The 14,691-nt window shown below is 45.4% G+C and overlaps 1 protein-coding gene across 4 annotated transcripts in view; it reads right to left on the bottom strand.

Annotated features, from left to right (window-relative positions):
- TRMT1L (tRNA methyltransferase 1 like) overlaps positions 1-14,308 on the bottom strand; it is a 33,572-nt gene extending 19,264 nt beyond the window's left edge. For 2 of the 4 annotated variants that reach the window (XM_063426190.1, XM_063426191.1), the window contains exons 1-6: positions 14,170-14,308; positions 9,205-9,297; positions 7,196-7,297; positions 6,272-6,334; positions 4,275-4,388; positions 3,460-3,524 (exon numbers count right to left, since the gene is read on the bottom strand). In XM_063426190.1, the coding sequence (XP_063282260.1) occupies positions 3,460-3,524; positions 4,275-4,388; positions 6,272-6,334; positions 7,196-7,297; positions 9,205-9,297; positions 14,170-14,224 (492 nt within the window). In that variant the 5' untranslated portion in view covers positions 14,225-14,308. Of the gene's footprint in view, positions 1-3,459; positions 3,525-4,274; positions 4,389-6,271; positions 6,335-7,195; positions 7,298-9,204; positions 9,298-12,691; positions 12,709-14,169 lie in introns of those variants that run through there. The other 2 variants (XM_063426193.1, XM_063426192.1) reach the window with 2 other exon arrangements.
- Positions 14,309-14,691: the final 383 nt, after the last annotated feature.

Genomic DNA, 14,691 nt, shown 5'->3' with positions numbered 1-14,691 from the left:
TTTAAATTAAAAAAAAAAAAAAAAATTGCCATTGCTTAGCAATATACACCAATTTATGCTATCTATATTGCTTATGACTTGCCATTCTGATGTACAATTGCTTTTCTTGGACTGTATTTTATATGTAGACAAAAAAATAAAATAAAAATTGAACTGGTTATAAAAGGGTGGCCCACCAAGGCTAGAAGTAGGCTTTTGTTAATAGGTGTAGCTTGCAACAATTTAGTAGGGAGCAGGCCAATTGGCTGGAATAAGGAACGCCCAGTTCTAGGTGCTAAGAGTGAGAATGAGTGAAATGTTAAAGGATTCCAAGAAGGAGGAGTGAGGCGAAAGAGCAAAAAGGACATGTGAATAAGGAAAACAGAAGGTTATAGAGAAGTATGCATATAAGAGAATTTGAAAATACATCATGTTACCCTAAATAGGGAATGGTGATCAGCAGAGTAGGTTATAGATTTACAACCTACAGGATGAAATGTAAGCAAGAATGAGAGCAAAGGAAGATAATCAATATATTGCAGAGGCTGTAATCTTTGCCAGCCTTAAGGAGGTAAAAAAAAATGATTGACGAGGAAAAACATTGTATCAAAAGAGAATGAAAATTACCTCCAATTACATTCAAATGAATTTAGAGAAAGATATGCCTTTGAATCACTGTTTAATGACCATCCTGACTAACATAAATTAGGCCCCCCTGGTTACTCAGGCTTGAGTAACACAAAACACAACAAAATTATATCAATAACTATATTCCTTGAGAGCAGAAGTACCCATTTTAGTATGTTTGGAGAATCATCTACTCCAAACCTTATTAGAATTTGTGATTATAGCAGTAACATTAAAATCCACATTACATGAACAACCTATACTATCTAATTTTGTGTATTTCTGTGCAGACTGCATGGAAGGTATGTCTAGTACAGAACACACAATGTGCCCCAAGGTAATACAGGCGTACATTGGACTCCAGCTTACAAGACAAAGTAAGAAAACCATCTAATATATCAAATAGCCACCTCTCCACATGCTTCTCCTAATTTCCCAGCAATATAATTGGATTCCTGATATTTGGAGCTGGCAAAGAATTTGTGGTGGAGTATAATTTCTCCCACTGAGCCTCAGTGAAAGATTGATCTAGGATACGCTCCCATCGCCGGCGGAACATGTCTTGCTTTCCAGGTGTCCCACGAGGAGGTATTACCCAGGTAAAGAGTATTGCAATCTTACCAAACCAGGAGATATGGGGGTAAGACCATTTCTTTAGGTGTTTAATGTATTCGCTGTAACAGGGGTATAAAGGTCACCCGATATAGGTCTCCCGGCTTTTGAGTGAGAGCCATTCCTAGGTACTCCAAATGGGACGTGCACCAGCAGAACGGGAACCGAAGCTACAGGTTGTCATTCTTTGCCGCCAGGACCGTGATGTTAAGCACCTCACACTTTGACATGTTCAACTTAAATCCGGAGACTTCACCATACGACTCGAGCATTTTCACCAAGTAGGATAGTATAGTCTCGGGATCCTTTATTAAAAATAGGTCACCTGCATACACAGCCACTTTGTGTGTATCAGTCCTCCATGAGAAGCCCGGAATCCCGTCCGACTGTCGCATCGCCTCTAGGAGCGGCTCAAGGGTAGCAGGCACCCTTGTCTTGTGCCATTCAGTGTCTGGAAGTCCTCTGTGAGCGCCCCGTTCACCCGCACCCTGGCACTGGGGCAGCTATAAATCGCCCCTATCCATTTCAGCATATTGCCGCCAAGGCCCAACTCACGTAGTATAGTTATTAGGAAAGACCAATTCATCCGGTCAAATGCTTTCTCCGCATCCGTTGATGAGAAAATAATTAAAAAAGTCTTTTAAACTTTTCGCAGGTTGTTGGATGGAGAGAGCCTGGAGGGTGCTATCCCCAACTTCTCTCCCAGGGATGAATCTTGTTTGTTCCGGATGAACGATCCTTGGCAGCAACATGCCGATTCTGTTGGACAGTATCTTTGTCAGTAGCTTGATGTCCACATTAAGTAGGGAGATCGGCCTGTAGCTGCCACATAGTTCAGGGTCCTTACCCGGCTTCAGGAGGACAGTGATTGTGGCCATTAGCGACCCAGGGTGGAAGTGAGAAACCGTTATGATAGCGTTAAATGCTTGAATGAGCCTCAGAAGCAGGATATGCCTGAACTTTTTATAATAGTCCAAAGTGAAGCCAACCAGTCCCGGGGCCCGCCTGGTTTTAGCTAACTTGATCGCACCCGCAACTTCCTCTTCCGTGATATGGCCTGCCTCATGATGCCCTCTTTCAGTTGAAAAGAGTGGAGACATCAGATGATTTCTCGTGGGTCCCCATCTCTGATCCTAGACCTTAAGGCCCGGTGTGCTCTTTCAAAGCAGATTTCCGCTGGGGCTTACTCTCCTAATATCATGCAGAAAATCTCCGTAAGGGTTGACTCCACAGCCATCGGGCTCCGACACCCTTCTAACCCTGATGTTGGAGCGACGGCTCCTGTTATCCAGGTCTTTGACCTGGCGTCTTATGCGAGCAACATGTTGCCCTGGCATGCAATGGCTGTATCAGCAGAGGCGGCCTGCTGAGGTTGCTTGGGCTTGGGTTTCAAGCACCCGGATGCGGCCTCCCTGTGCGTCCACATTGGATTGCAGTGCTGCTACCGCTGAGGTGAGGGACGCCGTAATGGTACTTACCAGCACTTAAAGGTCTGTTTTCGTGACCATAGATGCTGCCATCCGTCTGATTTCAGCTCCGATGTCTGCCAGGTAGGCTGTTCGTGCTCCGAACTGGACAAGGCCGGTGACACAGGCGCCATCTTGGAGCCATGCGCCTAACTAGTAGGCCCCAGTGGTGTTTGAAGAAAACCATCCATGGGACCTGTCTGCGATGAGTGGGGTCCAACCCTAGGGCTCTGACCACTTGTTGCACCCCATTGGGTACGTTTTTACAGCTGCAAGTTGCTTTTAGGACCTTGGTGGCGAGAAGCTCGGGTCACAAACTTCCATGCTGCTCTGCTCGTACCCCCCCCCCGGATCTTTTAAGGCCTGGCTAGTGACAAGGGACTTAAAATCGTAAGCTCTTCCTTTCAATATTGTGGGAGTTTGTTCTTTATGTTGTGCATTACCTGTATTAAGGTACTGTTATATATTCAATTCTATAATACTGCTGAAAATCTATTATGTTATCAAAACAAGATGGGACAAGCACCAATAGTGATATCAATTCCGTCTGTCCTTGGATTGAGTTTTGTCTCAAAATCTCCACTAATGATCTCTGTCCAAATTTGGACAAAATTGATGTAATGGACTTCTGTCCTTCTTATAATTAAGGTATATTAGACTATAAGTAAATTTTTTTAATGTTATTTGTGTAGATTTATTTTAAATAGAAGAGTTGTATCACGCTTTACAAATTAATTTGAGACATCTGTCCTTCTGAAGAGAAATACTGCATTACCTCACCCCCACTTTGAGATGCATTCCGATGCAGACACGGCAAACAACATATACACATTCTGTATCCTGGGGAAAGAAAAAAGTTCAAAATATAATTTTTTTTTTAATCTTAACCCCTTAAGGACCAAACCTCTGGAATAAAAGGGAATCATGACATGTCACACATGTCATGTGTCCTTAAGGGGTTAAATGGTAAACAACATACAAATAACACAGAAAAACAGGAAGAGTTTGTGTAAGTAAAACTATATGCACATATACAGTCAATTGGCAAATGTGACCCTGGAAGTGCAAATAGGGAGATTTAACAAGCATATAAAAATAAAGAGCTGTTATTCTGACATAAAAATTTGTACTGCTGAGGCCAGTGCATGGACACAATGTTTGTTGGAAAGCTATGGCAGTTAATGGCCCAAATTCTTTAACTATGGAGTCTTTAAATACTAAGGCCTCTAAAGCTCATTGGATGCGTTGAGGATATTATCAACCTCAAGTGGAGATATGAAGCTTAACAATATCGAATCTGTAATGCCTATTTATGATTACTTCCCAATGGACAACATATGCGTGTTAATACATGATATTGATAGTCATTTCAGTTTTGTATTTGCATCTTACACATTGTTTAAAGGATATCTGAAGATGTATATTTTCTGGAGTGATTGTGTTAATTCCCCCAAAACATAACCAGGCAGAGAAAAATGGACAGGTGTTTATAAGATTAGTTATGAAATAATTTTAAATGATCAAAAAAAAAAAAAAAAAAATTTGTAAAAAATTCATGAATACTTAGAAAAATAAAAAGGCAGCTCAAACCTTCAAATTCAACAGACACTTTCCAGTGAAAATTTTGCAGATGTTTAAGAAGTTTGTGGATTTGGCAGGGTCTGAATCTTTCCTCTGGACATAGAGGGCATTGTTTTTTGTCACCTATATAGATAAAAAAAAAAAAAAAACAGAAAACTGTATGGCAAATGTTTTCAAAGACAACTATGACTTATGATGATTCTCCCACTCCCGGCCCCCTTCCCCACAATAAAAAAAACAAAAAAAAAAATAGCATTTCATAAGAATACTAGCATTATGAAATGCTCATAGAGACTGTTTTAGATATTCATTGAATTTCCGACACAGTCAAAGCATATCATAAGTGGATTACTTTGTCTTATGGTTAAACATTAAGTTGACAGAACTTGACAATATGTGAAGATACCGCTGTCAAGGTGTGCCACTTCCCATTGGTAGGGAATAAAGCATTATGCCTCGCAGCATTATTCATAAACATCATAGTTTTACTCTTGCGCATGTGCGAGAATACAGCACTGACAGACTCCTGGTGGATAAAGCACCAGGAGGTAAAGATCAAAGATGGCAGCACATGGTAATAAGCAAGGGGAAAAAAATACCTTTTAAATTATCAAAAGGGCTTTTAGGTATTACTGAATCATTTCAGAATATGTTCAAGCAATAAGTGTGTGGCAGACCGCCTGGCACCCAGACTGGGTGCCTCTGCCAATCGATGCTTCCTAGTGCTCACTGAGTACACCAGGCACTCTACCAGACACTAGAACCACCATAAACCCCGCAGTCAGCATAACAGCTTGGTAGGGTCTCGCTGTCCTCCACCCACCCTGGACCCAAGATCCAGCTTCCAGTAGGTAGACCTCTTCCAATCCAGAGAGTAAAGCAGGATAGCTCTTACAAGAGCTAGTGATTATAATCCTATTGTGTTTTACACCCCACCTCCTATAGAATGTAAGCTCGTTTGAGCAGGCACCTCTTCAACCCATCGTTCAAGATTTTTCTTGCAATTGTCCTATTTATAGTTAAATCCCCCCTCTCATAATATTGTAAATCGCTACGGACTCTGTTGGCGCTATTTAAATGGCGATAATAATCCAAGTATAATGAGTATAGCAATTCCCAGAGTAAATATAACTGTTCCCTCCACACATGAGACAAGGCTCTATGTTGAGGGTGAAGAGGAACTGGTTTAATGGGAGCCACATGCAGCCTTATATGCATCTCCCCCATACAAGGGGTTTCCGGATACATATTCCAGGGGCATACCCCTCTGGACCTTAGAGGAGACTACAGTAAAACACACACATAAAATTACATTGGCTCCCAGGTCCAGGACACTCCCACACAAAACAGGGTAATCCCTCCCCTGCGCCTGAGAGATAATTGAGTCAGGAACTGTACTAAACTCAATTATCTCCAGGCACAGAAAGCATACATTTTAACAACACCCCGAAAGTACCCCTAAAACACATGGAAACCCCACAAAAGTCACATCCCCTGATAGCCCTGATATGGGGGACCAACATATCCAAACATCACCCAGATCGGTTATGAGGTTCAGGATTTCCATGGAAGTCATAATTTTGACTGACCGTGCACATGGTCCTATGCCCAAAACAGTTCCAGGGAATCAGGGCTAACGGTCGGTCTCTCTTTCTGGAGTACAAAAGTACATAAATCACATGAATGGAGACAAGTGCATTGGGCAAGGTATATTGCAGGGCCCATAGTCCTGAGGCAGGAGACTGGCAAGCAGGCTCTTTCAGGAGCCCGTGGAGAGGTTCTGTCCCCCACACAGTGCATTTTAGTAGACAAGGAAAAAAATTGGAGTACACAACTTTCTATACTGAATGGGCCAAAAGAAGAAAAAATACATGCTTGTGGTCAGGGCTCTGTTAAATTGGTGTTCTGCATTGCTTATTTTCAAGTTGGCTTTGGTCAACTTAAACCCATAAAGCATTTTGTTGGACAGCTCTGAAAGTAACTGCTACTGAACAAAGTTTACTTACCTATACCCTGGCCAGCTAATGTCTCCAGATCGGACAAGTCTTTCTGTATGGAAATGTGTTTTCCTGAAAGAAAGAAAAAATCCTGAAAATGTATTAAAAAAATTAAAAGGATTTATTTTTTTTGCTATCACATGTATGAAAAGATAAAGTTCTTCTACCAATTAGCTGGATTTTGCACGTTATTCTTATTGATGGTTTCACAACTGTAATAACCTGATCATGTTGAAGGCCTTATAATGAACATTATAGGGAAATAGTAAAGTAAAAGCAAGCCAATGAACCATGAACAACTATTAAATCCAGAAAACCCGTGGGCATGGACCTCTATTCTGCATACAGCACAATCAGTGGTTTTACTATACCATCATGTTATTTTATGGGTACTTCCTCTTCTTATATTGCATATGGTCAACAGTTTTTTTTGTTTAATATTCTCTATGTTCATGTTATGTTGAATTCTCTTATTACCATTTAGTTACGTTTGGATCAAGAAAATTATCATTTCTGCACTACCTGCATAAGAGAGCAAGTGTAGGTGTTCTATGTCACAGACTCTGGGTTTATGGGAGAAATTGTTAATTTGCATTTAGAAAATCTATTTTTTTTCTTGCTACAGTTGAGGGAAAAGTGACTGCAACGATAAGTAAAATCCAGAACATATTGAATACCACAATGCACTTCTTGCTGTCTCACAAAAGAAAATACTCTTCTCTGTAAGGCTCACAGAGAAACCAACAATTCAAAGTGTCCTCTCAAACCAACCACTGCAAATAAGCAATAATAATCCTTACATTTTCAAATTGTTGATAATTTGTGTGGATTATGTTCTAACACGTACAAATATAGATTTTAAACAATTTAAGGAGAGAAAAAAATAATCTCAGATAGAACACCTAATAGAAACAGCAAAAGTAATTTACTAACCATCGACCACCAGACCCAATGGATTTTCCTGGGTATCTAGTACTGGATTTACATTGATTAGATCCACTTCTCGTACCACATCTCTGTTGCATAATGGTTCACCTATAACAAATTTCAGAAAGTTTGTTTTTCTTAAATGATTTAAGACGGAAAATGTAAAAATATATATATTTAAAGTGGACCTTTTACACAAAATAAAAATAATAAAAAAATAGATTATGTTATAGTGCCAGAAGTACCCTGGACACTCCTTCACTGTAAGCAAACAGAATCAACGTAAGAGAGCTGAGAAGCAGGATCTGTGACATAAACCAACCCCCTCCTAAGGTACCGTATATAAGCTCCAATAAAAACACAAGCCAAATTACTGCACAAAAATCATGTATTAAAAAGGAAAATTAAGACTGAAACCTATACTGCTTAACTCAACATACGCAGTGTTTCAAGCAGAAACAAACATACGTCTACCACCCTAACCCATCACCACCACTTACATACACCTAGCACCTTAGCCACTTCAAATCACTGAAGTGGTAATGGTGCTTGGTGAAACCCTTTAATAGGCCTCTGGGTGGACTAGATAGCTGGTGACAGCATACATGTAACAATAGTGACTCAAACACCGGCAGCCAGCTAGTTACTGCTGGAATTTAAATAGCATGGATCAAATTTAGCACCAAGTGCGATAACCATATTGCCTAAGTGCACATCCAAGCGATCTCCCAGTTCTTTAGCTCAGTGGCGATACATTCAATGGCTCTGAGCAACTGCTTTGCAAAGACTTCTCAGTGAGCTGCAGCATTGGGAAGTCTGTAATTGGACAGCCACAGAAAGAGGGGTTAGAAGGGGATAGCTTGCAAAGGCTTCAAACAAGAGATCTGTAACTTTTACACCATGTTCTTTGATATACCCCAATGGAAATAATGCATAACTAAGCGCATGCATGTGTCCATTCAGGGGTATACTTACTGAACAGTGATTTTTGCTTGCATTCAGACAGTGGAGGGTCCCTCAAAAGACACAAAATTGCATAAGATTATGTAGCCGATTTTGATCTTGAGTTTTGTTAGATCCTGCAAGAGAGTTTAATATGTTTCAGAATTATAGTTTCACAAGAAACTTATAAACTAACAAGACATCAATTACAAGTGGTATGTGCCCAACAGCAGTATAAAAAAAAAACAAAAAAAAACGACTTGTGCACAAATGCATTTCAGCTGAAACAAACAAATCCAGTTCTTGAAATCTGAAAAAAAATTGATCTGTCCGGGATTTACCTGTAAATAATACTCCACAGGTGAATTCCGGATGGATCAGCCAGTTCATGCATAGATTAAAGGAATTTGATTCATTCATACTGGCTGAAACACATTTATGCACGTCTATAAAATAATACAATTAATAATAAAACTCTTTAAAGTTGGAAAACACATCATATATAGGTTCCAGTATTTATAGCAGCAAACCTTCCAGAACCTTTACTATTTATCTGGCCCAGACACTAGTGAGGGATTACAGGGGATGCAATATAACGTTACACTATAGTGTTAGGGATAAAAACATGTATTCCTAACACTATAGTCCTAGAGTGGCAGTTTATAACCCCTGTCCACCTCAGATCGCAGTGAAAAGAGGATTTTACTCACTTTTTCTCCCTCACTGCACCGATCTCGATGATGCTGGCAATGCATCCATGGCCGAGATTATCAATCTCGATGACCTCAACCAATCAATGCTATCCCATTTGGTGTACCTTGAACTCAGGGTACCAAGCACTGATCTTGAGGTACCTAAAACTGTGTTATTGCAAGACCTAACAGGATAGGCTATGTGTAGCATAGTATTTCTAAAATTACAATATTTTGTAAGTCACAGTTCCTTTTTCAGGCTCACTTTCTTCTAAGGTGAATTTGATATTACTAAGGAAAAATAAATAAATTTGAAATACAATTAAAAAAGAATTTCTGGGAAAAATGCATGTTCAAATTCTCTAAATAGTGTATCATTACTCTTTGCGTGCTCTTCAGTATCAGTTGCTTGTTCTTCATTTAAGGCACCCATATCTTGTTTTAATAAAGGGTCTTTGGTTATTGTAGGTTCATCTGAAAAATAAGTCAATGTAAAGTCTAATGAAAAATGTAAATGGCATTAAATCACAGTTTTTATGATAGAAAATAAAATGGTGTTTATTTATTAAAACCCCCATTAAAGTAATTTGAAGTCTGAAACACAAACTTTCGACTAATTTAACCAGGCTGTGACAAAAAAATAAATACAATTCCAAGCTTTTTAAACAGTTATTTTTTTTCAATGTGAAACAGGGTGCTATGGATTTAAAACTGTATCTAACTTTAAAAAGAATCTTGAAAAGATCAATATAGCTTGCTATAAAGTAAATCCCACGCAAACTCAAAAAGATCAATATAGTTTGCTATAATGTCAATCCCATGCAAACTCGAAAAGATCCCTATAGCTTGCTAGAATGTCAATCCCATAGCTCTGCGGTGTCTTCCATAGACTCTCATTTTGCTCTGTTGTGCATAACGAAGAGTACACTATGATGTAGATCTAGCAGATGAAAAGGAACATGGTTACATCAAGAAGGTTGAATATAAGTAACAGAAACTCGCATACACAGCAAGCACATGGTCGCATTAGGACAACATCTATAGGAAAGCATTGCTCAATGATTTCCTATGGTGTTTTAGATGCAAAGCATGAAGACGTCTAGCATCGGTTAGACGATAAAAAGTGTTATATTGGGGAATGAAGAGGTGGGAGTGAGATTGTAAATGGGTGCCTATTAGCGACCAAGAGAGGTAAATTTTGGAGCGAAAACTGGCAAAGAAAAGACTAAGGGAACACTCCAAGCACCATAATCATTAAAGCTTGTTGTAGTGGTTTTGGTGCCACGAGTGGCCAGACTCCCCCTCCATTGTAAGTAGCCACACCATTTAAGAAAAACCTCCAATCTCTGCCTCCATTACTTCAGAAGGAGAGCGGGAAACTCTCAGTATGAGGTGTAAACACAGTAGTGCAGGGCTTAGCTCATTGGCTGAAAGCAATCAACTGACAATCTTAGCAAATGAGCCGACTTAGTACAGAAGAACTAATGGAAAATCCTACCTGGGATATTCTGGGTCACCGACAAACCCCCATATAACATTCTTAAACAATTTGACTATATACAATAGGGATGGGTACCAGGGCACTTCAGCTACCATAACAGCACACTGTAGTAGTTATGGTGCTTGGAGTCCTTTAATAACAGCAAAGAGCGCAACAATTATAGTTATTTTTTTTTTTTAAACTTAATTAATGGAAGGCAAAAAGAGGACAGTACACAATATAACTAAAAGGCAGGAAAGGGTTAATTCCAGGGTCCATCACTAGATGTTATGAATTGTTTGTTTTAGCAGAAATGTACTCTTTGTAAGTGGTTCAGTTTCTACAGTCTGGTTACACTGTAATAAACATTGAAACATGGTGTTTGTAAACAGTGAATGGCAGCACTCAGAATACAATATAATAAAATACTACATAGGGCAGGTTTTTAGTTTCATATGGGATGTTCTTTAGTTTGATATGATTTTATTTTAGTACCATATTCACCCTGGGTTTGTAGTTTATATTAATCTGTTAATTCTCCATTATGGACAACTACCATTTCCTTCCCAGCAACAGGATAAATGGTGGCTCTCCCACCAAATAAAACACACAGAGATAATGAAGGTGCGTTTGCAGTGTGAGAGCCGCCCCCCCCCCCCTCACTCTGCGTTTGCAGTGTGAGAGCCCCCCCCTCCCTCACTCTGCGTTTGCAGTGTGAGAGCCCCCCCCTCCCTCACTCTGCGTTTGCAGTGTGAGAGCCGACCCCCCCCCTCACTCTGCGTTTGCAGTGTGAGAGCCGACCCCCCCCCCACTCTGCGTTTGCAGTGTGAGAGCCGACCCCCCCCCCACTCTGCGTTTGCAGTGTGAGAGCCGACCCCCCCCCCCCACTCTGCGTTTGCAGTGTGAGAGCCGACCCCCCCCCCCCCCCACTCTGCGTTTGCAGTGTGAGAGCCGACCCCCCCCCCCCCTCACTCTGCGTTTGCAGTGTGAGAGCCGGCCCCCCCCTCACTCTGCGTTTGCAGTGTGAGAGCCGCCCCCCCCTCACTCTGCGTTTGCAGTGTGAGAGCCGCCCCCCCCTCACTCTGCGTTTGCAGTGTGAGAGCCGCCCCCCCCTCACTCTGCGTTTGCAGTGTGAGAGCCGCCCCCCCCTCACTCTGCGTTTGCAGTGTGAGAGCCGCCCCCCCCTCACTCTGCGTTTGCAGTGTGAGAGCGCCCCCCCTCACTCTGCGTTTGCAGTGTGAGAGCGCCCCCCCTCACTCTGCGTTTGCAGTGTGAGAGCGCCCCCCCTCACTCTGCGTTTGCAGTGTGAGAGCGCCCCCCCTCACTCTGCGTTTGCAGTGTGAGAGCGCCCCCCCTCACTCTGCGTTTGCAGTGTGAGAGCGCCCCCCCTCACTCTGCGTTTGCAGTGTGAGAGCGCCCCCCCTCACTCTGCGTTTGCAGTGTGAGAGCGCCCCCCCTCACTCTGCGTTTGCAGTGTGAGAGCGCCCCCCCTCACTCTGCGTTTGCAGTGTGAGAGCGCCCCCCTCACTCTGCGTTTGCAGTGTGAGAGCGCCCCCCTCACTCTGCGTTTGCAGTGTGAGAGCGCCCCCCCTCACTCTGCGTTTGCAGTGTGAGAGCGCCCCCCCTCACTCTGCGTTTGCAGTGTGAGAGCGCCCCCCCTCACTCTGCGTTTGCAGTGTGAGAGCGCCCCCCCACTCTGCGTTTGCAGTGTGAGAGCGCCCCCCCTCACTCTGCGTTTGCAGTGTGAGAGCGCACCCCCTCACTCTGCGTTTGCAGTGTGAGAGCGCACCCCCTCACTCTGCGTTTGCAGTGTGAGAGCGCACCCCCTCACTCTGCGTTTGCAGTGTGAGAGCGCACCCCCTCACTCTGCGTTTGCAGTGTGAGAGCGCACCCCCTCACTCTGCGTTTGCAGTGTGAGAGCGCACCCCCTCACTCTGCGTTTGCAGTGTGAGAGCGCACCCCCTCACTCTGCGTTTGCAGTGTGAGAGCGCACCCCCTCACTCTGCGTTTGCAGTGTGAGAGCGCACCCCCTCACTCTGCGTTTGCAGTGTGCGAGCGCACCCCTCACTCTGCGTTTGCAGTGTGAGAGCGCCCCCCCTCACTCTGCGTTTGCAGTGTGAGAGCGCCCCCCCTCACTCTGCGTTTGCAGTGTGAGAGCGCCCCCCCTCACTCTGCGTTTGCAGTGTGAGAGCGCCCCCCCTCACTCTGCGTTTGCAGTGTGAGAGCGCCCCCCCCACTCTGCGTTTGCAGTGTGAGAGCGCCCCCCCTCACTCTGCGTTTGCAGTGTGAGAGCGCCCCCCCTCACTCTGCGTTTGCAGTGTGAGAGCGCACCCCCCTCACTCTGCGTTTGCAGTGGACCCACTAACCCTCACAAGGACTTACTGTCACCGTCTTTATCCGCCGCTAACGGCGTTTGCAGTGTGAGAGCGCACCCCTCACTCTGCGTTTGCAGTGTGAGAGCGCCCCCCCCTCACTCTGCGTTTGCAGTGGACCCACTAACCCTCACAAGGACTTACTGTCACCGTCTTTATCCGCCGCTAACGGCGTTTGCAGTGTGAGAGCCGCCCCCCCTCACTCTGCGTTTGCAGTGTGAGAGCCGCCCCCCCTCACTCTGCGTTTGCAGTGTGAGAGCCGCCCCCCCTCACTCTGCGTTTGCAGTGTGAGAGCCGCCCCCCCTCACTCTGCGTTTGCAGTGTGAGAGCCGCCCCCCCTCACTCTGCGTTTGCAGTGTGAGAGCCGCCCCCCCTCACTCTGCGTTTGCAGTGTGAGAGCCGCCCCCCCTCACTCTGCGTTTGCAGTGTGAGAGCCGCCCCCCCTCACTCTGCGTTTGCAGTGTGAGAGCCGCCCCCCCTCACTCTGCGTTTGCAGTGTGAGAGCCGCCCCCCCTCACTCTGCGTTTGCAGTGTGAGAGCCGCCCCCCCTCACCCTGCGTTTGCAGTGTGAGCCCCCCCCTCACCCTGCGTTTGCAGTGTGAGCCCCCCCCTCACCCTGCGTTTGCAGTGTGAGCCCCCCCTCACCCTGCGTTTGCAGTGTGAGCCCCCCCCTCACCCTGCGTTTGCAGTGTGAGCCCCCCCTCACCCTGCGTTTGCAGTGTGAGCCCCCCTCACCCTGCGTTTGCAGTGTGAGCCCCCCCTCACCCTGCGTTTGCAGTGTGAGCCCCCCCTCACCCTGCGTTTGCAGTGTGAGAGCCCCCCCTCACCCTGCGTTTGCAGTGTGAGAGCCCCCCCTCACCCTGCGTTTGCAGTGTGAGAGCCCCCCCTCACCCTGCGTTTGCAGTGTGAGAGCCCCCCCTCACCCTGCGTTTGCAGTGTGAGAGCCCCCCCTCACCCTGCGTTTGCAGAGTGAGAGCCCCCCCTCACCCTGCGTTTGCAGTGTGAGCCCCCCCCTCACCCTGCGTTTGCAGTGTGAGCCCCCCTCACCCTGCGTTTGCAGTGTGAGCCCCCCCTCACCCTGCGTTTGCAGTGTGAGCCCCCCCTCACCCTGCGTTTGCAGTGTGAGAGCCCCCCCCTCACCCTGCGTTTGCAGTGTGAGAGCCCCCCCTCACCCTGCGTTTGCAGAGTGAGAGCCCCCCCTCACCCTGCGTTTGCAGTGTGAGAGTCCCCCCCCACTCTGCGTTTGCAGTGTGAGAGTCCCCCCCCACTCTGCGTTTGCAGTGTGAGAGCCCCCCCTCACCCGGCGTTTGCAGTGAGAGAGCCCCCCTCACCCTGCGTTTGCAGTGAGAGAGCCCCCCTCACCCTGCGTTTGCAGTGAGAGAGCCCCCTCACTCTGTGTTTGCAGTGAGAGAGCCCCCTCACTCTGTGTTTGCAGTGAGAGAGCCCCCTCACTCTGTGTTTGCAGTGGACCCACTGACCCTCACAAGGACTTACTCTCACCGTCTTTATCCGCCGCTAACGGCTTACCCTCGCCCGTTAAAGGCTCCATCACATTCACACAACGCAGCTAGACCCGCGCGCCTGGATTCCAGGACCCCACCGGAACTACTTCGTGAGATCGCAGAGCAGGCGCGACGAGCAGAGCGCCGAGAGAAGGATTCGCCGAACGCAGCGAAAGAACTGCAGCATCAATTCATCTTCGGCAATCTTCGGTGACTGCGCGCTCAAAACGACACTGCCTTACATGACCACGCCCACTTGTCAACTTTATGTAAACAATGAAACCTGGAGGGTAGTAACAGGGCATTGTGGGTATTAAAATACTGGCATGGGCAACAAGAGCCTTTCCACTAGCCAAAAGCACTGGAAGGCTGCCAAGGGTCACTCTAGGGACTGCAGCCAACACTATTTCTCTGTGGATTAAAATATCTAAATAAACGAACACACCAATAAGGGATAAACAAATTACCCGGAACCTGTACACCAGTTAGAAACTCCAGGCTTGTATCAGCGCCT

The sequence above is a fragment of the Pelobates fuscus genome, chromosome 7, assembly GCF_036172605.1.
Source record: "Pelobates fuscus isolate aPelFus1 chromosome 7, aPelFus1.pri, whole genome shotgun sequence".
NCBI classification, from domain to species: Eukaryota; Metazoa; Chordata; class Amphibia; order Anura; family Pelobatidae; genus Pelobates; species Pelobates fuscus.
The sequence above is the reverse complement of the archived record's forward strand: the minus strand, read 5'-3'. Positions and strand labels throughout refer to the sequence as shown.